The 22,235-nt window shown below is 37.9% G+C and overlaps 1 protein-coding gene across 3 annotated transcripts in view; it reads left to right on the top strand.

Moving 5' to 3' along the window:
* The first annotated feature begins 229 nt into the window (after positions 1-229).
* The window catches only part of LOC149223599 (MBOAT (membrane bound O-acyl transferase) family protein), a 344,393-nt gene continuing 322,387 nt past the window's right edge, over positions 230-22,235 (top strand). The window contains exons 1-2 of one of the 3 annotated variants that reach the window (XM_089385884.1): positions 230-590; positions 680-750. In XM_089385884.1, the coding sequence (XP_089242010.1) occupies positions 482-590; positions 680-750 (180 nt within the window). In that variant the 5' untranslated portion in view covers positions 230-481. The remainder of the gene's footprint in view (positions 591-679; positions 751-22,235) is intronic. The other 2 variants (XR_016249480.1, XM_089385885.1) reach the window with 2 other exon arrangements.

Raw genomic sequence — 22,235 nt, forward strand, 5'->3', positions numbered from 1 at the left:
GTGAGCATGGCCTTGTTGTATTTGAGTGTCAATTTTCACTGTGATGCATTTCTTATAAAAAAAGAAAACGGAGAGCGTTTTTTTTCTTCTCCAAAAACAATTAGACCCACTTAACCATGGCTATTTATTAAGAGAAAATAACTTAATCATTAGACCCACTTAACCATTGCAATTATTAAGAGAAAATAACTTGATCATTCTAGGAATATTAAAATCGACATAAATATGCTCGCGCGGAAGAAAGTCTCATACCTGCTACCTGACACTCGGTTTTAACACTTGACTCTCTTACTTACCTGTGTAGACAGAAGGGCAAGGGTGTGAATTAGGACAACCAAATAACTATTACATTTAAATAACTGAACTATTTTGTTTGAAAATGCGTTTACAAGCCCGGCTACTCATCTAAGTTTCAACAAAATGGCGCTTCCAAAGTGTGCACCTTGATCAAGTTTCATCATTTCTCGTTTTCATCTAAGAAATGGCAGCTAAACGATCTCTGTGGAGGCAACTGGAGCTGGCCCTGCTACTAACATACGCTGCAATTTTTTATATAATTGTCATACACCGCTCGCTACACTTGTCAAGAGGTATCAACGGCTTCTTGGTCCCTTTTTCATCTGGTCTTTCTTTCAGTACCATCAAATGGGTTTGACTGCACTGCGTTTTTGTATTTCAGAATATGTAGTTGGGTCCAATGTCGGAAGGCTGAGAGGATTGAGGCAAGGCTGGATTGGGCTTCGCTTCAATGTACATTTTTCTTACTTATATGAGCACATTAGCGTTCTTTTCATAATTTTTATCACACGCTATACGATGTTGTAGACCCTATAATCTGTTTTCCTAAACGTCATTAATGATTTGGTAATTTCAATGTGCCTAATTCTGTATTTTAAATCAAAACAGTAATAAATAACATTTTCACTCTGTACTAGTGCCCCTGCTTGAGTTGAGCCAATCTAGAGTCAAAAGCTATATAATCCTAATAGGTAAGAGATTCAGGCTGCTTCTTGTAAGTAAACACAAGGGTAATATTGGCATAATTATTCTCAACATCCCGGTTTTAAGGATCTTAATCATGATTTTTTGTGCTTTGCTAAACGGAATTGAATTTGTTGGCATTTTGAATGGGAAATATAAAATATTTGCCAAAACTCTATTCTAGGTTTTTAAAATGGGAACATGTTTTTTAATGAATTGTAAATTTGGAAATAAGCTTAACCCATCCTCACACATTTAAACGAAGAATTGGTTTCATGGGTACCTTGCTTGTGCCATACAATAACCTGCTCAATATAATCATTTGTCACTTCCTGCAAACCTCATTCAGGGGAGGAGTATGTCCATTGGGATTGAATTCCGGTGATTGTCACAAACAACTGCCCCAGGTTGCCGCTAAACCAAACTCTGGTGGACAAAACCCTATATACAGACTAAACTCATAAAATGAGCATGCATTTTCCCAACTGGTAGAAAGAGCAATCAAGAATGACACATGACCTATCTGTTTCAAAAAATGATCAGGGTTTTAACAAAAATATTTTGTATAAAGGAAAGATGAATTCTTTCAAGATCATAAGAGAAAGCCTAGTTAGAGACGTTGTAATGCATGATGAAGAATGCAAACCAATAAAAAAAAAGACTATTAAGTTCTACTCTAGACGAGGAGACATTAGATGAATGAATAAAAATTTCTGTACAGGGAAAAAGAGTTTTTCTCAAAAAGAAAAAAGAGAGCTAATTGATACTTTTACACCATGATTTTTTGTTGTTGTTGGAAACAAATTCATTCACAAATCTCTTAGTTAGGTGAGATGGATGAGGAAGAAATCATTGCGTATTTATGTGAACTATATGAGAAAGACATTAAGGGAAAGGATTCAAACATGGATTTCTTAGGGAAAAAAATAGAGGCTATTTCAAAAGACGATATATAGGTGGGAGTTAAGCATATTGCGAATGGAAAGGCTCATGGTCGTCATGGTTTAATATTTGAAATGGTCAAATGGGAAGGTCCACCTTTTCATGCATTTCTCGAGGACCTATCCAATCAAGGCATGTGGCACAAGTTTCCTGTAGAATGGCACATTGGCAAAGTGATACCTATTCATAAAGGCGGTGATATAAATAATATGAGAAATTATATAACAATCACTGTTAGTAGCTTCTTTGCCAAGCCATTTGGCACCATTTTAGAGAGGAAATAAGTAAGCGGGCAGAAGAAAACAATTTTAGGGCCCCTTCTCAAATTGGTTTTGGCCTAAACATTCAACCATTGATCTCGTGGTAGCTTTTAAGTTGTTTTTGAGAAAGTGTGAGGGAAAGGTAATAGTATTTATTTTTGCTTTGTTGATTTTGCTAAAGCCTCAAACAGAGTACATTGAATAAAACTTTGGGAAAGAATGGAGAAAGTAGGAATTCCACTTGGGTGGAGATAATCTATTTTTAACTTATATGAAAAAGGTTATTGCAGAATTGGGTGTATCGATAAATGAAAAAATTGGAAGCAGGAAACAAGGATGCCCCCTCTCTCCAACATTATTTGTCATATTTATTGATTAGTTAGAAGATTGGATTAAGAAGAACGGGGAAGGAGAAATACACATTGCAGATTGTGCTTTGCTCTTTTAGATTTATGTAGATGAAGTGGTGTCATTGGTAAGGCATAAAGACAGGCTCTATAGACATCTTGATGTGCTAAACAAATCGTGCAACTACTTTGAAATGAAAACATTTAATGGTGACAAATTGGAAGTGTTTCATTCTTACAAGTATTTGAGCTGTGGACCTTGAATTTTATTGTAGTTATAATTGGAACTCTTGGCTGGAGAAATAGGTAATCGTGGGCACGAAGGCTCTCTATTCTATGTAGAGTAAACACTGAAAAATTCAGCAATGGAGTTGGAAATTGATAAAGTTACTCTCCAAAACCTTGCCATAAATAATGATTTTGTATGGTTGTCCTATTTGGGGTTTAAGCCTCTCCAAAAGCATTTGGAAGAAAGTAGAAAGAGTTTAGAAATGGTTCTTATTAGAGGAACCTGGAGTTAAAATACAAACCCCTTACTTTGCGATATTATTAAAAGCATGTGTGTTGCCTTTAGAGGGAGAAGCATTGTGCCAATTGATTACATATATCATCAAATTAAAGCATGTCGATAGGAATAGCTCATTGATGCAAGAAAAGATGGCATCTCAAGAGAGGGGTTTGTAGTGCACCATGATGGGTTGAAATGGATTAAAAAAGGGTGAATTGAAGAAAATGATTTGTCAGACGAACCATTGGCCATTGGAGACTTGGTATAGAAGGGGGTAATATAGAAAATGTGGAAAGAACTTTGGGAGAAAATGAGATTCTATCCTCATGAGATAACCCAATGATTACTTATATAGAACAATAGTACCTCCAAGAGAAAATCACTATGCATAGAAAACATTTACTTTATCAATTTAGGTTCGCATCACCTAGCAGTTGACATAGGGAGATGGAAAAATATAAACATAGAAGAATGTCTATGCTTACTTTGCAAACCAGGAGAAAATGAGGATGCGATGCATGTGATGGTACCTTGCCTTATGTATGATACTATGAACAAGTAAGATAGAGGTACTTAAAATTGGCAACTAGGGCCAAATTCCACCTTGGACAACTCATTTGATGGAGATGTGTTGGTCAAAGTTGTCATTGATGTCAATATGGCATTGTTGGAGATGGCAAATGTCCTAACTCTTGTGATGCATGAATAACCCTTTTTGTGATGTTGCCCTAACCTCATGGAATACTCTCTTTATGCAAACCTTGGGATGGAAGACTCTCTTTATGCAAACCCTAGGAGAAATTCCTATGTGCATATGTCCATGATAACCTAACCCTAGAAACACTTAAGTCAACATGATGCCCTAGCCTTGCTAATTGCCCATGAAACCCTAAGCGTAATGCAATACTAAAACCCTAGATGTACATGGAGCAAACTCTATCCCTAGGAGTAAACCCTTGCTATATAATAATGAAACCCAAGAAACCTTAATTTTTTAAGAAACCCTAACCCTTGTCTTAACCTTTTTATTCCTAATCCTTAAAAACCCTAAGTCTTATAAAAGAGTAAAAGCCTAAAATCTTGTTTCTTTTCCTAAACCCTAACTCTTATATTTCATAATACCTATTCATTTGACATAAAAATAATAATAATAAAAAAAGGGGAATTCAAAGTTACAAACACCATATACCTATATAGTAGATCATATAGATTAAAATTTTTAAAATATTAACCATACCCTAACTCTAAGTTACTGATTCACAAACACCATATACTATATAATCATTACCTACACACTACATCATACGAATTACAAATATTAAACTAAACCATTAAAATATACATCACAAATTAATAAAAAAAACCACAACTTTCTTGTCGGCTTTAGCTCCTTTAATGTTGGCTCCCCTATATGCCAGCTGTCATCTTTGATATTCATATATATACATGGCAATATGAAATCCGAAAAGCAGATCCAGAAAACATATATACGCAGAGCAGGAAAAGAATAAGCAAGGAACACTTGAAAACAGTTCACATCTCGTGAACTCACAAGGAACGCACTTACGGATCGGTGATAATCTGGAACAATAGGTTGAAAATAGAAGAATTCTGGGTTAGTCTCTTGTTGGAATTGTTGTGAAGCTACTCAGCTTCTGACTGTGAATCCGAGGCATAAATTTGTTGTGGGTAGACTACCTGTGGAAGAACGAAGTTACAGTCTAGTGAAGGGTTTATAGAATTTTTTGTTTAATTTAAAAAGGGTGTTTTGTTTTGGGTTTTATATCCTGTTTGTAATCTCAGAAGCACGTTATGCAATTATCAAATCATAGTGGTTGGTTATTATCATGGCACGTGATAAATTCTTGTGACTGCACATTTTTCTGAGAATTGTTGCTATGACAGTGGGCTGTTTCTTATTTCTAAGGCACATGTTCTCTGTTGACAAGGGATCTCTGAAACTTGACGGGATTCGCAACTCTTGAAAGTCACATTTACGATCACTAGCTCAGTACCTTAGACTTGTGATAATCACTTACGAAGGCTCATTGAAGCTCGATCTTGTGGAGAAATTTCTGTGGAGATCTTATTGCATACCTACAGTGATAAACTTGGGTTTGAACAAGACCTGTGAGTAACTAATTGAAGATTCTTGGAGATCATGATGAAGCCCTCATAATGTGACCTTGGAGATTTTGTTTGGGTGAAATGAAGAGTTGTGGTGACAACTTTCGAGAACACAAAGTTGTCATTGATGAAGTGATTTGGAGATTAAGTGAGGGCATTGTTGAAGACGAACGTGAAGACTTTATCAGGGCTCGTTGCAGAAGATATTGGGAGCCTTAAAGAACCATTAAACTTATCTTGAAGAATTGAAGCTGTGGGTTGGAGCCCTAAAGGATAGGAGTCCTCAAGAAGACCAGGCTGGAGCTTGTACTAGTGAAAGGGTTGGAGCCTCATAGGGACAAGGTTGGAGCCTTGGAAGATAGGGTTGCAGCCCTAGAGGTTGGAGCTTTCGAAGTCCAAGTCGGTGCTTGGCAAAGTACAGGTTGGAGCTTGGTGGATTGGAGATTGGTGTCTTCATCTAGGGCTAGAGCCCTAATTATTATATTTAATTCATTGTAAAGAGGATTGGAGTCCTCGTCATTCCTGATTAATAAAATTATTATTCTATCATTGTTCATTTTGTGTTCTAATTATAAGTGATCTTAACTAGTAAAAATAACAATTGAAAAGAAATACTGATTCACCCCCCCTTAGTATTTACAACAATTGGAATCAGAGTTGGTACCTTCATTCAAAGCCTAACAAGCTTGAAGGTAGATCGTTATAACACAAATGGCAAAGCCAAAGAATAAGGTTTGCAAACCCGTCGAAGATGTCGCCTCCTCAGTGGATAATCAAATTGGGAAAGCTCCATTGTTCAATGGAAACTTTGATATATGGAAGGCGAGAATGAAGAATTTTTTAATGGCTCAAGGTTTTGAAGTTTGGGAATTAGTGATTACTGAAAGCATGATGGAAGAAGAATCCAAGGAATATAATACAAGAGCGATAAAAGCAATCTTGAGTGGGCTACTAGATCCTATAAAGTCCAAAGTGGAAAAATGTTCATCAACAAAAGGTATGTGGGAAAAACTTCAAGATATTCACTCAAAAGGAGCATTGACTATGATCTCTAATCAAGAAGATGATGGAAAGCAAGAAGGAAATCCAAAACCCATTAAGGAAGCTAAAAAGAAGATTGAAGACATCAAGACCAAGGAAGACCTAGAAGATGAAGAAAAATGAAGAAGATCTCAAGGCAAAACTTGTAGCTGCCCTAGAAGAGATAAGTAGTTTGAAAAGGGAAAATGAGGAGCTCAAGAAGCAAGCGCAAGATGGTGACCATGACCTTAACAAGACAAGGAAGGAAGTTGATATTTTCAAGCTTCAAGTACAAGAAAAAGATGAGGAGCTCACCAAGCTTAACGAGGAATTTCATCAAAACAAGAAAAGGCATCATGAAGAAATCATATCCATGACAAATCAATTGGATAAATCAAAGAAAAGGGAAGACACTTTGTCAAGCCATCTTGAACAAAGTCACAAGGACTTGAACAAACTAGAAGCGAAAATTGGTCAATACAAGGAAGATGTCTCCTCCCTTAAATCTTAGTTGGAAGGGGCAAAGAAACAAGCACAAGGAGCTGAAAGAGTGATGGAAGCTTTGGCCGTTCTGGAAGGACACATTGATGAAGCAGAAAAGGAAAGAAATGCCATGACATGCCAACTAGAAGAAAAGGATGAAGATATCACCAAATTAAAATCAGAAATCACCTCACTTAAGGCCCAATTATGTGAAGCAACGAGAATGAAGGAAGAAATGGAGAACCATCTAGCAAAAAAGGATGAAGAATGCAAGATGATGAAAGAAGAAATTGATCTCCTAAAGAAAGAAGTTGATCATCTGAACAAGAGTCTAAAGAGCTCTCAAACCCTAGATGACATCCTAAGTCATCAAAGATCTCCTCTTGATAAATTAGGTCTTGGTTATGCAGGTGAACCCTCAAACAGAAATGATGCAAACCCTAATGCTTCAAACAACAAGGATGTGGAGAAGCTTGGAAGAAATATTGATGCCCCCAATTCCAACAAAAGCAAGGAGAAGAGTCAAGATGACATTGGAAGAAACCCTACTCCAAGAAGATATGCAGATGGTGTCAAGAATGCAAGAGGCAATAAATTTGATCAAAGGATCCCAAGACAGAATGACTTTAGAAGTACATCAAGGCAATCTCCATCCTCTAGGTACCAAAGTATATTTTTTGGTTATTGCTATTCTTGTACAAATTTTGGGCATATGGCAAAGGATTGTAGGGCATACCACAAGGACAAATATAATGGTCCACATCAACTCCCTAGAAGCAACTTTGCAAGAAGAAGTCATGATTCCTCATTCATGAACAAGATGGAATGCTTCAAATGTCATAACATTGGACATATGGCTTGTGATTGTAACTTGACTTAGGTTCCTAACCAAGCTAAAAACATGACTACCAAGCAAGAAAAGAAAGTCACACAAGTTTGGAGAAGAAAGCAAATTGGATCAGAAAGCCTCTTGAACACTCAAGACATCAACTCATGTTGCTGATCTAATGAGTACATCTTTGGCATATGTGATATTCCAAGTTTTGACGATAAAATTCTACCAAAAAGGAGACCATGCATACTGTTAGGTGAATTTTGTGATTATTCTTGCGAAAGCTATCCGTGAAGAGCCCTATGAAACCCTTAATGAGTCACACATGGACAATCATCACTTGATAGATCATCTCTGAGAGTAATTCCATTGAAGAAAAGCATGATATTGTGTCTTCATTACACATCCATTGTTGAAGATGTCTTCCACCTAATCACAAGGCAATAATCTTTCTTATCTTGAGCAAAAAGAAGAGCTAGAGGAGTTTATGCAAGCAGGGGAAGTTGGTTAATCATCTACCTCATCCATTTCCATGAAGACATGCAAAGGCTTAGGGGGAGAAAAAGCATAATGACAGAGGGAGTTGCAAAGAGCAACATAACAAGAGGGAGCATGATGACAGGGAGCAACATATCTATCATGGAGAACTATCATTGATGAAGAAAATATGATGGAGCAACATGTCAAGAAGCAACTTGATAGGGGGAGTACTTGGACACCCCATTTTCCATTGATGTCAAAGGGGGAGAGAATGTTGAAAGGGCAAGAATATTGCCATCAATGACAAAGGGGGAGATTGTTGGTCAAAGTTGTCATTGATGTCAATATGGCATTGTTGGAGATGGCAAATGTCCTAACTCTTGTGATGCATGAATAACCCTTTTTGTGATGTTGTCCTAACCTCATGGAAGACTCTCTTTATGCAAACCCTAGGAATGGAAGACTCTCTTTATGCAAACCCTAGGAGAAATTCCTATGTGCATATGTCCATGATACCCTAACCCTAGAATCACTTAAATCAACATGATGCCCTAGCCTTGATAATTGCCCATGAAACCCTAGTCGTAATGCAATACTAAAACCCTAGGTGTACATGGAGAAAACTCTATCCCTAGAGAAAACCCTAGCTATATAATAATGAAACCCAAGAAACCCTAACCCTTGTCTTAACCTTTTTATTCCTAATCCTTAAAAACCCTAAGTCTTATAAAATAGTAAAAACCTAAAATCTTGTTTCTTTTCCTAAACCCTAACTCTTATATTTCATAATACCTATTCATTTGACATAAAAATAATAATAATAAAAAAAGGGGGATCCAAAGTTACAAACACCATATACCTATACACTAGATCACATAGATTAAAAATATTAACCATACCCTAACTCTAAGTTACTAAGTCACAAACACCATATACTATAGAATCATTACCTACACACTACATCATACGAATTATAAATATTAAACTAAACCATTAAAATATACATCACAAATTAATAAAAAAACCACAACTTTCATGTCGACCTCAGCGCCTTTAATGTCGGCTCCCCTATATGCCAACCATCACCTTTGATATTCATATATATACATGGCAATAGGAAATCAGAAAAGCAGATCCGAAAAACATATATATGCAGAGCAGAAAAGGAATAAGCGAGGAACACTTGAAAACAATTCACATCTCGTGAACTCACTAGGAAGGCACTTATGGATCGATGATAATCTGGAACAACAGGCAGAAAATAGAAGAATTCTGGGTTGGTCTCTCGTTGGAATTGTTGTGAAGCTACTCAACTTCTGACTGTGAATCCGAGGCATAAATCTGTTGTGGGTAGACTACCTGTGGAAGACCAAAGTTACAGTCTAATGAAGGGTTTATAGATTTTTTTGTTTAATTTAAAAATGGTGTTTCGTTTTGCGTTTTATATCCTGTTTGTAATCTCAGAAGCACATTATGCAATTATCAAATCACAGTGGTTGGTTATTATCATGGCACGTGATAAATTCTTATGACCGCACATTTTTCTGAGAATTGTTGCTATGAAAGTGGGATGTTTCTTATTTGTAAGGCACATGTTCTCTATTGATAGGGGATCTTTGAAACTTGATGGGATTCACAGCTCTTGAAAGTCACATTTACGGTCACTAGCTCAGTACCTTGGACCTATGATAATCACTTATGAAGGCCCATAGTTGTGGGGGAGCGCCCCCCCCCCCCTCGCACCCGCTCCCAATCCGCGCTCTGGGCGGGAGCGACTTGGGAGCGGGTCGGGAGCGCGCTCCCTAAAAAAAATTCGCTCCCTGCCTTTTCGGGAGCGTTTTGCCTTTTTTGCATTTTTTTTTTTTGTAGTAATGTTCGAAATGCAATTTTTTTTGAAAGAAACAAATAGTTTTTGAGTGGGGCAGCTTAATGATCAAGTCTAGGCCCTAGTATTGATATGCTATTCATGGTAATGTTAAATTCTTAAAGTAAAAGTGACATTTTCTTTAATTTTCATTTTCATCCTTTTACTTAAATTTTTAACATTACCATGAAATGACTCAGGATGTTTGAGAGTGGTTTCGTCCTCATTGGATTTCATATGGAGAAAGTAGAATTTTAGATTTCATTCAAAATCCAGTAGACTTATCAGTTTTTCAGGATTTCAGGATTGGGGGATTGCAATGTTTCCATTGAATTTTGTCATGTATTAGGGTATGGAACTTGTATTTAATCAAGAGTACCAATCCCTCTATGTACCTTGATGTTAGTGACATTGGTTGTCGAACTCCTCTATCATGACCCTTCTAAAAATGTACGCATCACTCAAACAAAATCTTGACTTGACATGCTATGCTTTTTCTATCTTATGTTAATGCTTAGAGGGTGATATTAATGACAAAGATCCCCATACAGATACAAAGGTAATGACAAAGATACCTCTGGATATTAATGCTTGAAGGGTGATATTAATGACAAAGATCCTGATTTTGCAACAAGACTAAAAAATTAGACATTTCTCGTGGTGGCAAGAGGCCCAAGCATAAGAAATAGATAATAGATTTACTTCTCTTTTCTAGTAGCTTTTATAACTATTGACTCTTTCATATTTATTATGATATTTTTTTAAACAATATATGACAATTTAAGTTTGAAGTTGGCAATTATAACTCATTAGTAATGAATTATGAATATGATGCTTCATGAAAGTTGAAAGTTGTTTCATTTCATTTCATTTTATAACATTTCATTTCATGTTAGATATTATTTGTTGTAATGGTTACACTTAGCTTACAAGTACAACTTTGGTGATCAATGATGATAAATGTTATATATTGAATTTTGAAAGCTTGAAACTTTAAGATTGATGAATCATGAGACTCAATATGTTGTATGTTACTATGTTACTAACTTGCGGACGTGGTTGATGAAGATTATAACTTCTAGATGATTGTTGTTATATGGTTCAATCTATGCTTTTTTTATGTTTTTTATATCTAATTCATCATTCTACATGTTTTTGTTGACATATATGTATCAAAAATTAAAAAATATAATATATATATATATATATATATTTTTTAAAAATTGCTCCGGGATTCGCTCCCAAACCGAGAGCTTCTGAAAATGGTTGCTCCCGCTCCCCGCTCCCAAGTAACATGGTGAAGGCCCATTGAAGCTTGGTCTTGTGGAGAAATTTCTGTGGAGATCTTATTGCAGACCTACAGTGATAAACTTGGGTTTGAACAAGACCTTTGAGTAACTTATTGAAGATTCTTGGAGATCATGATGAAGCCCTCATAATGTGACCTTGGAGATTTTGTTTGGGTGAAATGAAGAGTCTTGGTGACAACTTCTAAGAAGATAAAGTTGTCATTGATGAAGTGATTTGGAGATTAAGTGAGGGCATTGTTGAAGACGAACGTGAAGACTTTGTCAGGGCTCGTTGTAGAATATATTGGGAGCCTTAAAGAACCATTAAACTTATCTTGAAGAATTGAAGCTGTGGGTTGGAGCCCTAGAGGATAGGAGTACTCAAGAAGACCCGTTTGGAGCATGTACCAGTGAGAAGGAGAGGGTTGGAGCTCTAGAGGTTGGAGCCTCACGAAGTCCAAGTTGGTACTTGGCAAAGTACAAGTTGGAGCTTGTTGGATTGGAGATTAGCGTCTTCATCTAGGGCTGGAGCCCTAATTATTATTGTACTTAATTCATTCATTGTAAAGAGGCTTCGAGTCCTCGTCGTTTCTGATTAATAAAATTATTATTCTATCATTGTTCATTTTGTCTTCTAATTATAAGTGATCTTAACTAGTAAAAATAACAATTGAAAAGAAACATTGATTCACCCCCCCTCTCTGTATTTCCAACAAGATGATGATTGTATTGAATTCCTCTTTTCGAGAGGACCAAAATTGACCTAAAGGCATCAAATTGGACAAGCAAAAATGTGTTTTTGAATTTCTGCCCGCACATGTGCAAATTGTCAAGGTCGGCTTCATCATCATGTAGGCTCATGAAGTCCAATGGACATGTCTCTTCACCCTCAACGACTTGTATAAATATAAGAGACCTCAAACCTCATTTGGCATCATCTCATCTCACACATTCTTCTCTTTCCTCATCTGATTGGTTCGTACAACTCATTGGACATTCTTTTCTCTCACACGTGTGGCAAGAAGGACGAATTTAAGGACATATTACAGGGATGAAAATTTCAGACATCTGTTGCAAGTTTGACCAGCGTTGACCAACGTTGACTTTGACTTTCTAGGTAGAATTTGAGTTCGATCTATTGGGTAGTTTTTTGTTTGGGTAGGCCTTACTATTTGGCATAGAAATCGAGGTGATCTGGGCACTTTGACCGCAAAGATAAATTGCAGGTTTGACTGTAGCTAGAAGTATAGAATTTGACCAAGTTTGACTGTTGATTTTGTCACTGTTTTGGGCTAATTTTGACCGCTTCTAAAGGGTGAGTTTGATTGCCTTTGACCGAGGTCCAAAGAGGATGTTTTATTGCTGCATTGACTATCTTTGACTTTCTCGTTAGGGCAAAATTTGGCTGCAGATTTGTCATGGCTATTTTGACTTTGATTTGGCAAGTCAATTTTGACTTTTGTATTCTTTCTCTCTCTCTCTGTTGAACATTTGATATAATAATAAGAAGAATTGATGAAAGGGTTTTGCCCATCTTGGGGTTTCTCCCTGGCATCCCCCAAATTTTGTGTTCTCTTGTCTTGGCTTGTCTTCTGCATTCTATTGTTCATGTTCTATCTACAATTACTGTGAATGTGATTTATGGTTAATGTGATTTCTATTGGAAAACTAAATTACAAATTGTCATTGGGTTGCTAAAGGACATTGAAGTAATTGTGCTAAGCATAAAACATACCATTGTTAACTAAAGTTAACATGGTATCAGAGCCTAGGTGAAGACAAAACCCAAGCAAGAGAGAGAAAAGCAATCACCAAAAGAGATTTATTGGACAAGTTTCAATGGCTTCTACATCTTACTTCAAGACCGAGGACAAGCTCAATGACAAATTTGACTATCATGCATGGAAGATGAATTTGGACTTGACTTTGGAGGAGCATGAAGTATTGGACTATGTGAAGGGAAAAGTGGTGGAGCCTCCTTCAAATGCATTGGTTGCTGCTAAGACGAAGTATAAAAAAGTTGAGGTCAAAGCAAAGAAAATTTTGATCGACTCTATTCAAAAGCATTTGGTTGCCTATATTTCTGATTTTGGAACTTCTAAGGAGATATATGATAAGCTGGTTGGGATGTTCAAAGTGAACAATGCAAATCAAATTTTCTTTCTTAAAAACAAGTTGAAGGATATCAAGATGGATAAAGTGGAGTCTATTCAATCTTACTTCATATGAATAACACAAATCAAGAATGACTTGCTATCTATTGGAGAAGTTGTTTCTGACAAGGAGCTCTCGTTCATTGCTCTTGGAGGTCTTCCAAGACCATGGGATGTATTTGTCACCACCATTCTCAACAATGACAAGATACTTGGTTTCAATGAGTTATTGGTTAGAAGCACTTAAGAGGAGACTAGGATGATGGAGAGAGACAAGCCCTCCAATTGAAATGAACCTACTACTTTCTCTGCTCATGCAAAGAGGAAGACTAATGCTGGTCCAAGAAGACAGGGTCAAGGATTCAAGAAGGGATTCAAAGAAGGAAGAAAAGGAAGGTGCTACAATTGCAACAAGTTAGACCACGATGCTAGAGAGTGTCCTCACAAGAAGAATTCTCCAAGGGATGACGACAATAACAACAACAACAACAAGAATTTCAAAGGCAAGGGCAATCAAAGGAACAATAGGTTCAACAACAAAGGAAATAGGAGTGCTCCTGCTACTCGAAATAGAAATGGTTGACCTTCCAAAAGGACGAGAAATACCAGGTATGATGAAAGTAATGTTGTAGAAAAACAAGATGAATTTTATCTTATCTCTGCTCTATCTATTGCCTCTCCTTCGGATACTTTGGATCATTGGTTGATTGATAGTGGAGCCTCAAGGCACTTCACTGGGTACAAGGAGGCCCTCTCAAATTTGGTTGAAAAAAAGACTAATTTGAAGATCATACTTGGAGATAATGCTACCTACCCTGAAAAGGGATAGGTACTGTAACTCTTCACTTAAATTGAGGTCAAACCATTCATTTACAAGAAGTGTTGTATGTGCCACTATGCTAGAGAGTCTCCTCACAAGAATAATTCTCCAAGGGATGATGACAATAACAACAACAACAATTTCAAAGGCAATGGCAATCAAAGAAACAATAGGTTCAACAACAAAGGAAATAGTATTGTTGCCGCTACTCGAAATGGAAATGGTTGACCTCCCAAAAGGATGAGAAATACTAGGTATGATGAAAGTAATGTTGTAGAAAAACAAGATGAATTTTATCTTATCTCCGCTCTATCTACTGCCTCTCCTCCAGATACTTTGGATCATTGGTTGATTGATAGTGGAGCCTCAAGGCACTTCACTGGGTACAAGGAGGCCCTCTCAAATTTGGTTGAAAAGAAGACTAATTTGAAGATCATACTTGGAGATAATGCCACCTACCTTGTGAAAGGGATAGGTACTGTCACTCTTCACTTGAATCAAGGTCAAACCATTCATCTACAAGAAGTATTGTATGTGCCTGATTTGAAGAAGAACTTGGTGTCTATTTCTGCGATGGAAGATAAAGGCTTCAAGGTAGCATTCATTGATGGAAAGGTACGTATTTGGAAAAGAAACCCTAAAGATGCATTTACTCTTGGATTTAGGGTTGATGGTCTCTATCAAGTTGGAGGAAGTCCTTTGGGAGCTTTGGCCAATGATACTTCTCTTCAATCTGAGCTATGGCAACAGAGATTCACCCACCTACATTACAAAGCCTTACTTAGGGCAAGGAAGATGGTCACAAGTATGCTCGAGTTCAATATGAACCATGAAGGTGTTTTTCAGGGTTGTGCAACTAGGAAACTTACAAAGGGACCATTCCCTTCTAGTGAAAGCAAGACCATCGATATTCTCCAATTGGTCCACTCTGACCTATCTAGTATGTTGCTTATAACATCATTGGGAGGATACTTATATTATGCAATCTTTGTGGATGACTTCTCAAGCATAACATGGATCTATTTCTTAAAAAAAAGGATGAAGTGTTCAAATGGTTCTGTTCTTTCAAAGCCTTGGTGGAAAATCAAACAGGGAAGAAGATAAAGATATTGAGGACTGACAATGGAACCGAATATGAATCAAATGAATTCAAGGATATTGCAAAGAGGCTGGCATTAAGAGGGAGACAACTGTTCCATCCACTCCTGAGCAAGATGGCGTTGCTGAAAGGAAGAATTGAACAATCATGGAAGCCACCTATGCTATGCTCCATGATTAGGGTCTACCAAAGTTCTTATGGGGAGAAGCTACCAACATTGTTGTATATGTTCAAAATAGGAGTCCGCATCAAGCATTGGATTTCAAGAAACTCGAGGAAGTATTCATTGGTAAGAAACTTGATGTTTCTCATTTTAGAATATTTGGTTGTCCCGTGTATTTTCATGCACCTAAAGAGAAAAGGAACATGTTGGAAGCTTCTGGGAAGAAGGGTATATTGGTTGGCTACATTGAAAATTTGAAAGCATATAAAATCTATGTGCCTAGTCAAAGAGATGTGGAAGTAAGTCATGATGTCACCTTTGATGAAGATGCTACCCTTGGGAAAGCCAGAGATCTCCCCATTCCAAGGAAGGACAATGATGATGCTTTAGAAAAACAAGATGAACCTTTGACATATGAGCCTATGCTTGATGTTGATGGTCCGATGGATCCTATTGATCCACCTCCTGGTGATCCCTTTACCTCAAGGAAACGACCTTTATGGCTCAAAGGTACTCTCAAAGATGCTGAAAGACATTTCGCTCCAAGAGGGACATTTTGTGAAAGTAAGAAGCTGAATAGGTTTCAAGGGTACTTGGCTGCTATGAGTACTATCGTTCAAGTTGAACCATGCATGTTCGAAGAAGCCGTAAAGCACCAAGTATGGAAGAATGTGATGAATGAAGAATGTAAATCAAGCATGAAGAATGATGTATGGGACGTGTTGCCTAGACACAAGGACAAGTTTGTGGTCACCTCTAAATGGTTTTACAAAATTAAGCATGGAGTTGATGTGAGTGCTGAAAAATATAAGGCCAGGTTCATTGCTTGAGGCTTCTCTCAAAAGGAAGGAGTGGACTATGACAAGATATTTGCACCAGTTGCTTGATATACCACTATTCGATCTATTATTGCTCTCTGTGCCACCCAAGGATGGAGCCTACATCAAATGGACGTTAAGATTGCTTTCTTGCATGGCTTGCTTAAGGAGGAAGTCTACTTGGAACAAACTCAGGGGTTCGAAGTACAAGATCAAAGGACACATGTATGTAGGTTGAAGAAATCCCTCTATGGGTTGAAGCAAGCCTTGGCATGAGAGGATTGTCAATTATCTTATGAAGCTGGGATTTACGAGGAGCTATGCTGATCCAAACCTATACTTCAAGGTTGACAAGGACATGCCTCTCATTTTGGTCCTTTATGTTGATGTTCTCATTTTGGTTGGTGCAGACTCTCTCATTTATCAATGCAACAAGCAATTGACTTCTAAGTTCGAGATGAAGGACCTAGGACTGATGCACTCTTTCCTAGCCCTGGAGGTCTGGCAAAAACCAAGCGAGATTTTCCTTTCTCAAGGAAAATACATTGTGAAGCTACTAGAGAGATGTGGGATGGTGGATTGCAAATTTGTGTCTACTCCGATGGAACTCAACTTCAAGAAGTTATGTGGAAGTGCTGCTAGGCCTGAATTGCCAACCCTTCCGAGTATTGACCACTTGTGGGGCCTTGATGTTCTTGGTAAAATCCAGTCCGGACATATGCTTTGCTGTGAATACTTTGAGTCAATTTATGGTTGAGCCTCATCACATACATTGGATTGCTGCTAAGAATCTCTTAAGATATCTTTGTGGCACAATCAACTATGGGCTGAGATACATTGCTGGGAATTTGAGGCTACATGGATATATTGATGCTGACTGGGCTGGCAGTGTGGTGGATGGAAAGAGCACGACAGGATGTTGCTTCTCATTGGGGTCTACTTCGATTTATTGGATAAGTAGGAAGCAGAATTCGGTTGCTCTAAACACTGCCAAGGCCGAATTCATTGTAGCTGGTATGACCTGTTGTAAAGCTATTTGGTTGAGGAAGCTTTTCAGCTATTTGAGCACATGCTGGATACACCGTGATCTATTGTGACAACCAAAGTGGGATTCGCCTTGCAGAGAATCTCGTGTTCCATGACTGCTCTAAGCACATCGATATCAGGTACCAATTTATTCAGGATATGGTACAATGGGGAGCAATAAGGCTTCAACACATCAAGGTTGATGAGTAAATTGCTGACATTCTCACGAAGCATTTGGGGAAGGTCAAATTCTTAGCCTTCTGAGAGAGACTTGGAGTCGTGGAAGGACCCTCCCTTGAGGGTTCCGTTTTTGTTGGACATTGAGCTCTTGGAGCTCCGGGGGGCTTGGGGTACCTCTTGGAGCTATGAGTGACCATAGGGTGAGTGGTTCACCTTCCCCTATAGGTGCGCTTTGTATAGGGTGATTGGTTCACATTCTCGTATGATACCCCATGATGGTTGACATTTGTGTAGGGTGAGTGGTTCACCTTCCCCTACGATTGATGACACATGTGTAGGCTGAGTGGTTCACCTTCCCCTACAATTGTTGATATATGCATAGGATGAGTGTTTCACCTTCTCCTATGGCATAGGAACAGGATGAGTGGTTCACCTTCTCCTGCGGATGCCCCAACATACATCCTACCCATGTAGTCCAGGATTCATGGGAAGTGCCTCCCATTTGACCAATGATTGGGAAAAGTGGATAAGGACCATAACACTATAGATGGACGCATCGTGTACTATAGATGGACGCATTGTGTACAACTGTACTCCCTATGTCTAGGATGCATTGTGTTCAACAACTTGATATGGGATACTCCCTATGTCTCGGATGCATTGTGTTCAACAACTTGATCTGGGATCAACTCTAATTGGGGTTCTACCCCTAGAATGACTTTTGTCAATGGAGAGTGGTCAGGTCTTGTGACTCACTCTCAATTGATTCTTCTTCATTATCTATATTAGTGTTCAGTAGAGTAGAGATGAGATACAAAGATGGTACATGACGACAGGATGGCATGATGATAGATGATGATGGATTGGCAAGTGGAATTCTCCCTAGTTGAGAGGGAGTGCTAAAATTTGCAACTAGGGCCAAATTTCACTTTGGACAACTCATTTGATGGAGATGATGATTGGATTGAATTGCTCTTTTTAAGAGGACCAAAATTGACCTAAAGATCATAAAATTTGGACAAGCAGAAATTTGTTTTTGAATTTACGGCCACACATGTGCAAATTGTCAAGGTCAACTTCATTATCATGTAGGCTCATGAAGCCTAATGGACATGTCTCTTTACCCACAATTTACCCACAATGACTTGTATAATTATAAGAGACCTCAAACCTCATTTGGCATCATCTCATCTCACACATTCTTCTCTCTCCTCATCTGATTGGTTTGTACAACTCATTGGACATTCTTTTATCTTATATATGTGGCAAGATGGATGAATTTTAGGACAGATTACAAGGCCGAGAATTTCAGACTTCTGTTGTAGGTTTGACTAGGGTTGACTGACTTTTTGGGCAAAATTTGAGTTTGATCTCTTGCTCAGTTTTCTATTTGGGCAGGGCGTACTATTTGGCACAGAAACAGAGGTGATCTGGGCACTTTGATCGTAGAGATAAATTGTAAGTTTGACCACAGCCAAAAGTGTAGAAATTGACCAAGTTTGACTATTGATTTTGTCATTGTTTTGGGTTGACTTTGACCACTTTTGAAGGCCGAGTTTGACTGCCTTTGACTGAGCTCCAAAGAGGATGTTTTGTTGTTGCATTGACCATCTTTGACTTTCTGGTTAGGGCAGAATTTGACTGCTGTTGACTGTAGATTTGTCAAGGCTGTTTTGACTTTGATTTGGCAAGTCAATTTTGACTTTTGTACTCTCTCTCTCTCTCTGCTGAACATTTGATACAATAAGAAGAAGAATTGATCAAAGGGTTTCCCCATCTTGCGGTTTTTCCCTAGCATCCACAAAATTTGGTGTTCTCTTGTCTTGGCTTGTCTTCTGCATTTTATTGTTCATGTTCTATCTACAATTAATGTCAATGTGATTTATGGTTCATGTGATTGCTATTGGAAAGCTAAATTAGAAATTGTCATTGGGCTGCTAAAGGACATTGAAGTAATTAAGTTGTTAATTATTCACATATGATTAATAGCTTAATTATATGTGAATATTTGAGTTGCTTTTGAGTTTTTCGGCAAAACATTAGACAATTATATTAAAGATGTTTTAGAACACCACTAAAAAATGAGTATATTGCAAGTTGAGATGTCCATGAGATGAAGGACATCAAAATTGCAAATGTAAATTTTTGTAATTTTTAGCCCCGTAGATCCTACAGGGCTGTTGTGGACATAACTTAAAATATTCTATTTTATTCTAGATATGATACAAACTACTTATCTATTATTGATATAATATAAACTAAATTACGTTCTCCCAAAACTCTCTTTGAAACTGGTATTATCATAAAATACCTACTAGTTGTGAAACAACGTTCCTAAAATTGCATTCTAGTTGCGGGGCAAGGAATCAACAACAAACATAATAGCCAATGCACTATGTAGAAGTTGAAGGAGTACACGAAAGAAGAGTAGAATAATCAATGTACATTGATGATACAAAGCAAGATTTTGGAATGAGTGTGTAAACATCAATGTTGTTCTTGTTTGCATTCATCTCCTTTGTAAACCTTACAAGATCTGGTCCAAGCTTGATAAAGCATGAGTTAATAGTACTAAAGTAGTGTTGGACATGGTATATTATGACATCTGTGGGCTTATGAAGACACCCATAATATTTTTTCTAGGGCAAAAAATCTTATTTTTGTTTGAGATAAACAAAAATACAATACTCAGGTGCTCTATTCACAATCCAAATAATATCATCTTGAGGTAGATCTCTTCATAATATTTTACAATAGACACATAAAGATCCATCACTTTCATAATATCACATAAGCTATCTATCAAATTTTTGTAAGGTTGTATTGCAATAGAAAATATTTACATCATGTTAGCAAAATTACCGTCTCTCGCCTGCCATCTTGGAAACTAGACCAAAGGCAGTGAAGTAGAGAGTCAAGAACTTGCAAAATTAGAATAGTGTCCATGAAAAACAGAGACCAAAACCATTTGCTGCCCCACTCAAGTGGAGACCAGCGACATGAGACAAAAATTGATCATTGAGTTGTTTGAAGGTCTTTTCTTCCTTTTTTCTTGCAAACGTCAATCCCAATGTTGCACGAAGTGGGGACGTTTTTTGGAAGTGAAACGTCGAAAGCGTCATTTTCCAAAAATCTAGGAAGCGAAACATTTATATATTATATATTATTTATTTTTATTTTATTTATTTATTTATTTTTTCCGCATTTATATTAAAGAAAAACATCCAAATACCAAAATAGTTGTAGAAAATATGAAAACATATTTGTACATAAATCAAGATAGATATGGCATCCATTATACATCAATGATTAATTATTCTAGCATCAACCATCTAGATCAGTGTTGCAGGAAACCCCCCCTGATCTAAACTGGGATTCATGTCCTGTATAGATTTGTGGGGGATCCACCGCCGGATTCGTGTTCAGAAATTCGGAACCATGGATCGGGTCGGAAATCACGGTTCTTGGATTTCGGAACTGTGCCAGCCCGATCCGCAGTTCCAGATTTCCGAACAACGGATCCAACGTCGAATCTGCCTCAGATCAGGCACAGATCTGAGTGGATCCCGAGCGGATTTGATGCCCGACAAGTGGTTCCTCGCGGTCGACCCAAAAAACATTTATTTTTAGTTTTATATTTGTCTAACTTGAGTTGGGGGTGGGTTTAGGTTGAGTTAGGGAAATGATAGATGGGGATAAAGCTCATTTCCCCCTCTCATTTCCTCACTCTTGTATTTTTGGAGAGCTTGGAGAAGAGAGGCTTGAGGAGAGCTTGGAGGAGTGAAGGAGGAGGAGCTAGGAGCAGTGAAGGAGGAGGAGCTTGGAGGAGTAAAGAAGGGCTTCCATCTACAAGAGCTAAAGAGGTAAGTGCAAACCCCAAACTCCCTCATTTTTCTGTCATTGTTGTTTGTATTTTTTCTCCTCCCTCTCCTACTCTTTCCCATTCTTTCTTCTTGCTCATTTCATTGCAGGTTGTCCATCTATATTCATATTCCAAAATGGTGTTCTTTTGGCTTCTATGTATCATTCCACTTTTGGTTTTCATGATGGCAAAGGGGAGTAGGAATAGAAGGGAAGAAGAACAAGAGGATAGTGGTCCCCATATGAGTGATCCAATGTATGATAAGGAGTAAGGGTTTGAAGAGGAAGGGGATGAACTTGAAGAGAACACTAAAATGCTAGAAGGGAAAGTTGGATTGACACCCTCGTGGAATTGTGTGACCAAACTTGAAGGGGGAAGGTGGTGGAAGCTACAAGTTTTTGTGCCCTCATGGTTGTCATCGAGGAAAACCATATAGTGGTTCATACACCCGTGTGAGGAGGCATCTTTGTGGGGTGTTGGACAACGATGACAAAAAGGGTGCTGTGGGGATAGCAATTTGCTCAAATGTTTCAGCTGAACAAAGAAGAAAATACATCCAAATAGAGGAGGCCACACAACAAAAAGCAAGAAACAAAAAACTCATTTTGAATCAAGTGAAACCTCTAGATTTGGTATCTCATCTCCTTTTAGTACTTCTGCAACCTCTGAAAGTAGAAGAACAATAGGGGATTTCCTGAATGTTGTTGGGAGGGATGATGTGAATGGAAAGATAGTCTGGTTTCGTTGTGCTTGCGGTGTACCATTCAATGTGCTTCGCTCTCCCTATTTGCATGATATGGTTAAGGCCATCAATGAAGCCCCAAAAGGATACAAGAGCCTCGATTATGAGAAAGCTAGAACAATGTTATTAGAAAGAGAAAAGGCAAAGGTTCAAAGAGCTTTGACACATTTTACAAATGAGTGGGTGGATTGTGGGGTATCCATTGTATCAGATGGGTGGACAAATGTTAGAAACCAACA

Source organism: Pinus tabuliformis, chromosome Q (genome assembly GCF_031772625.1).
Source record: "Pinus tabuliformis cultivar Carrire ecotype Pingquan chromosome Q, CPIR1, whole genome shotgun sequence".
Taxonomy (NCBI): Eukaryota; Viridiplantae; Streptophyta; class Pinopsida; order Pinales; family Pinaceae; genus Pinus; species Pinus tabuliformis.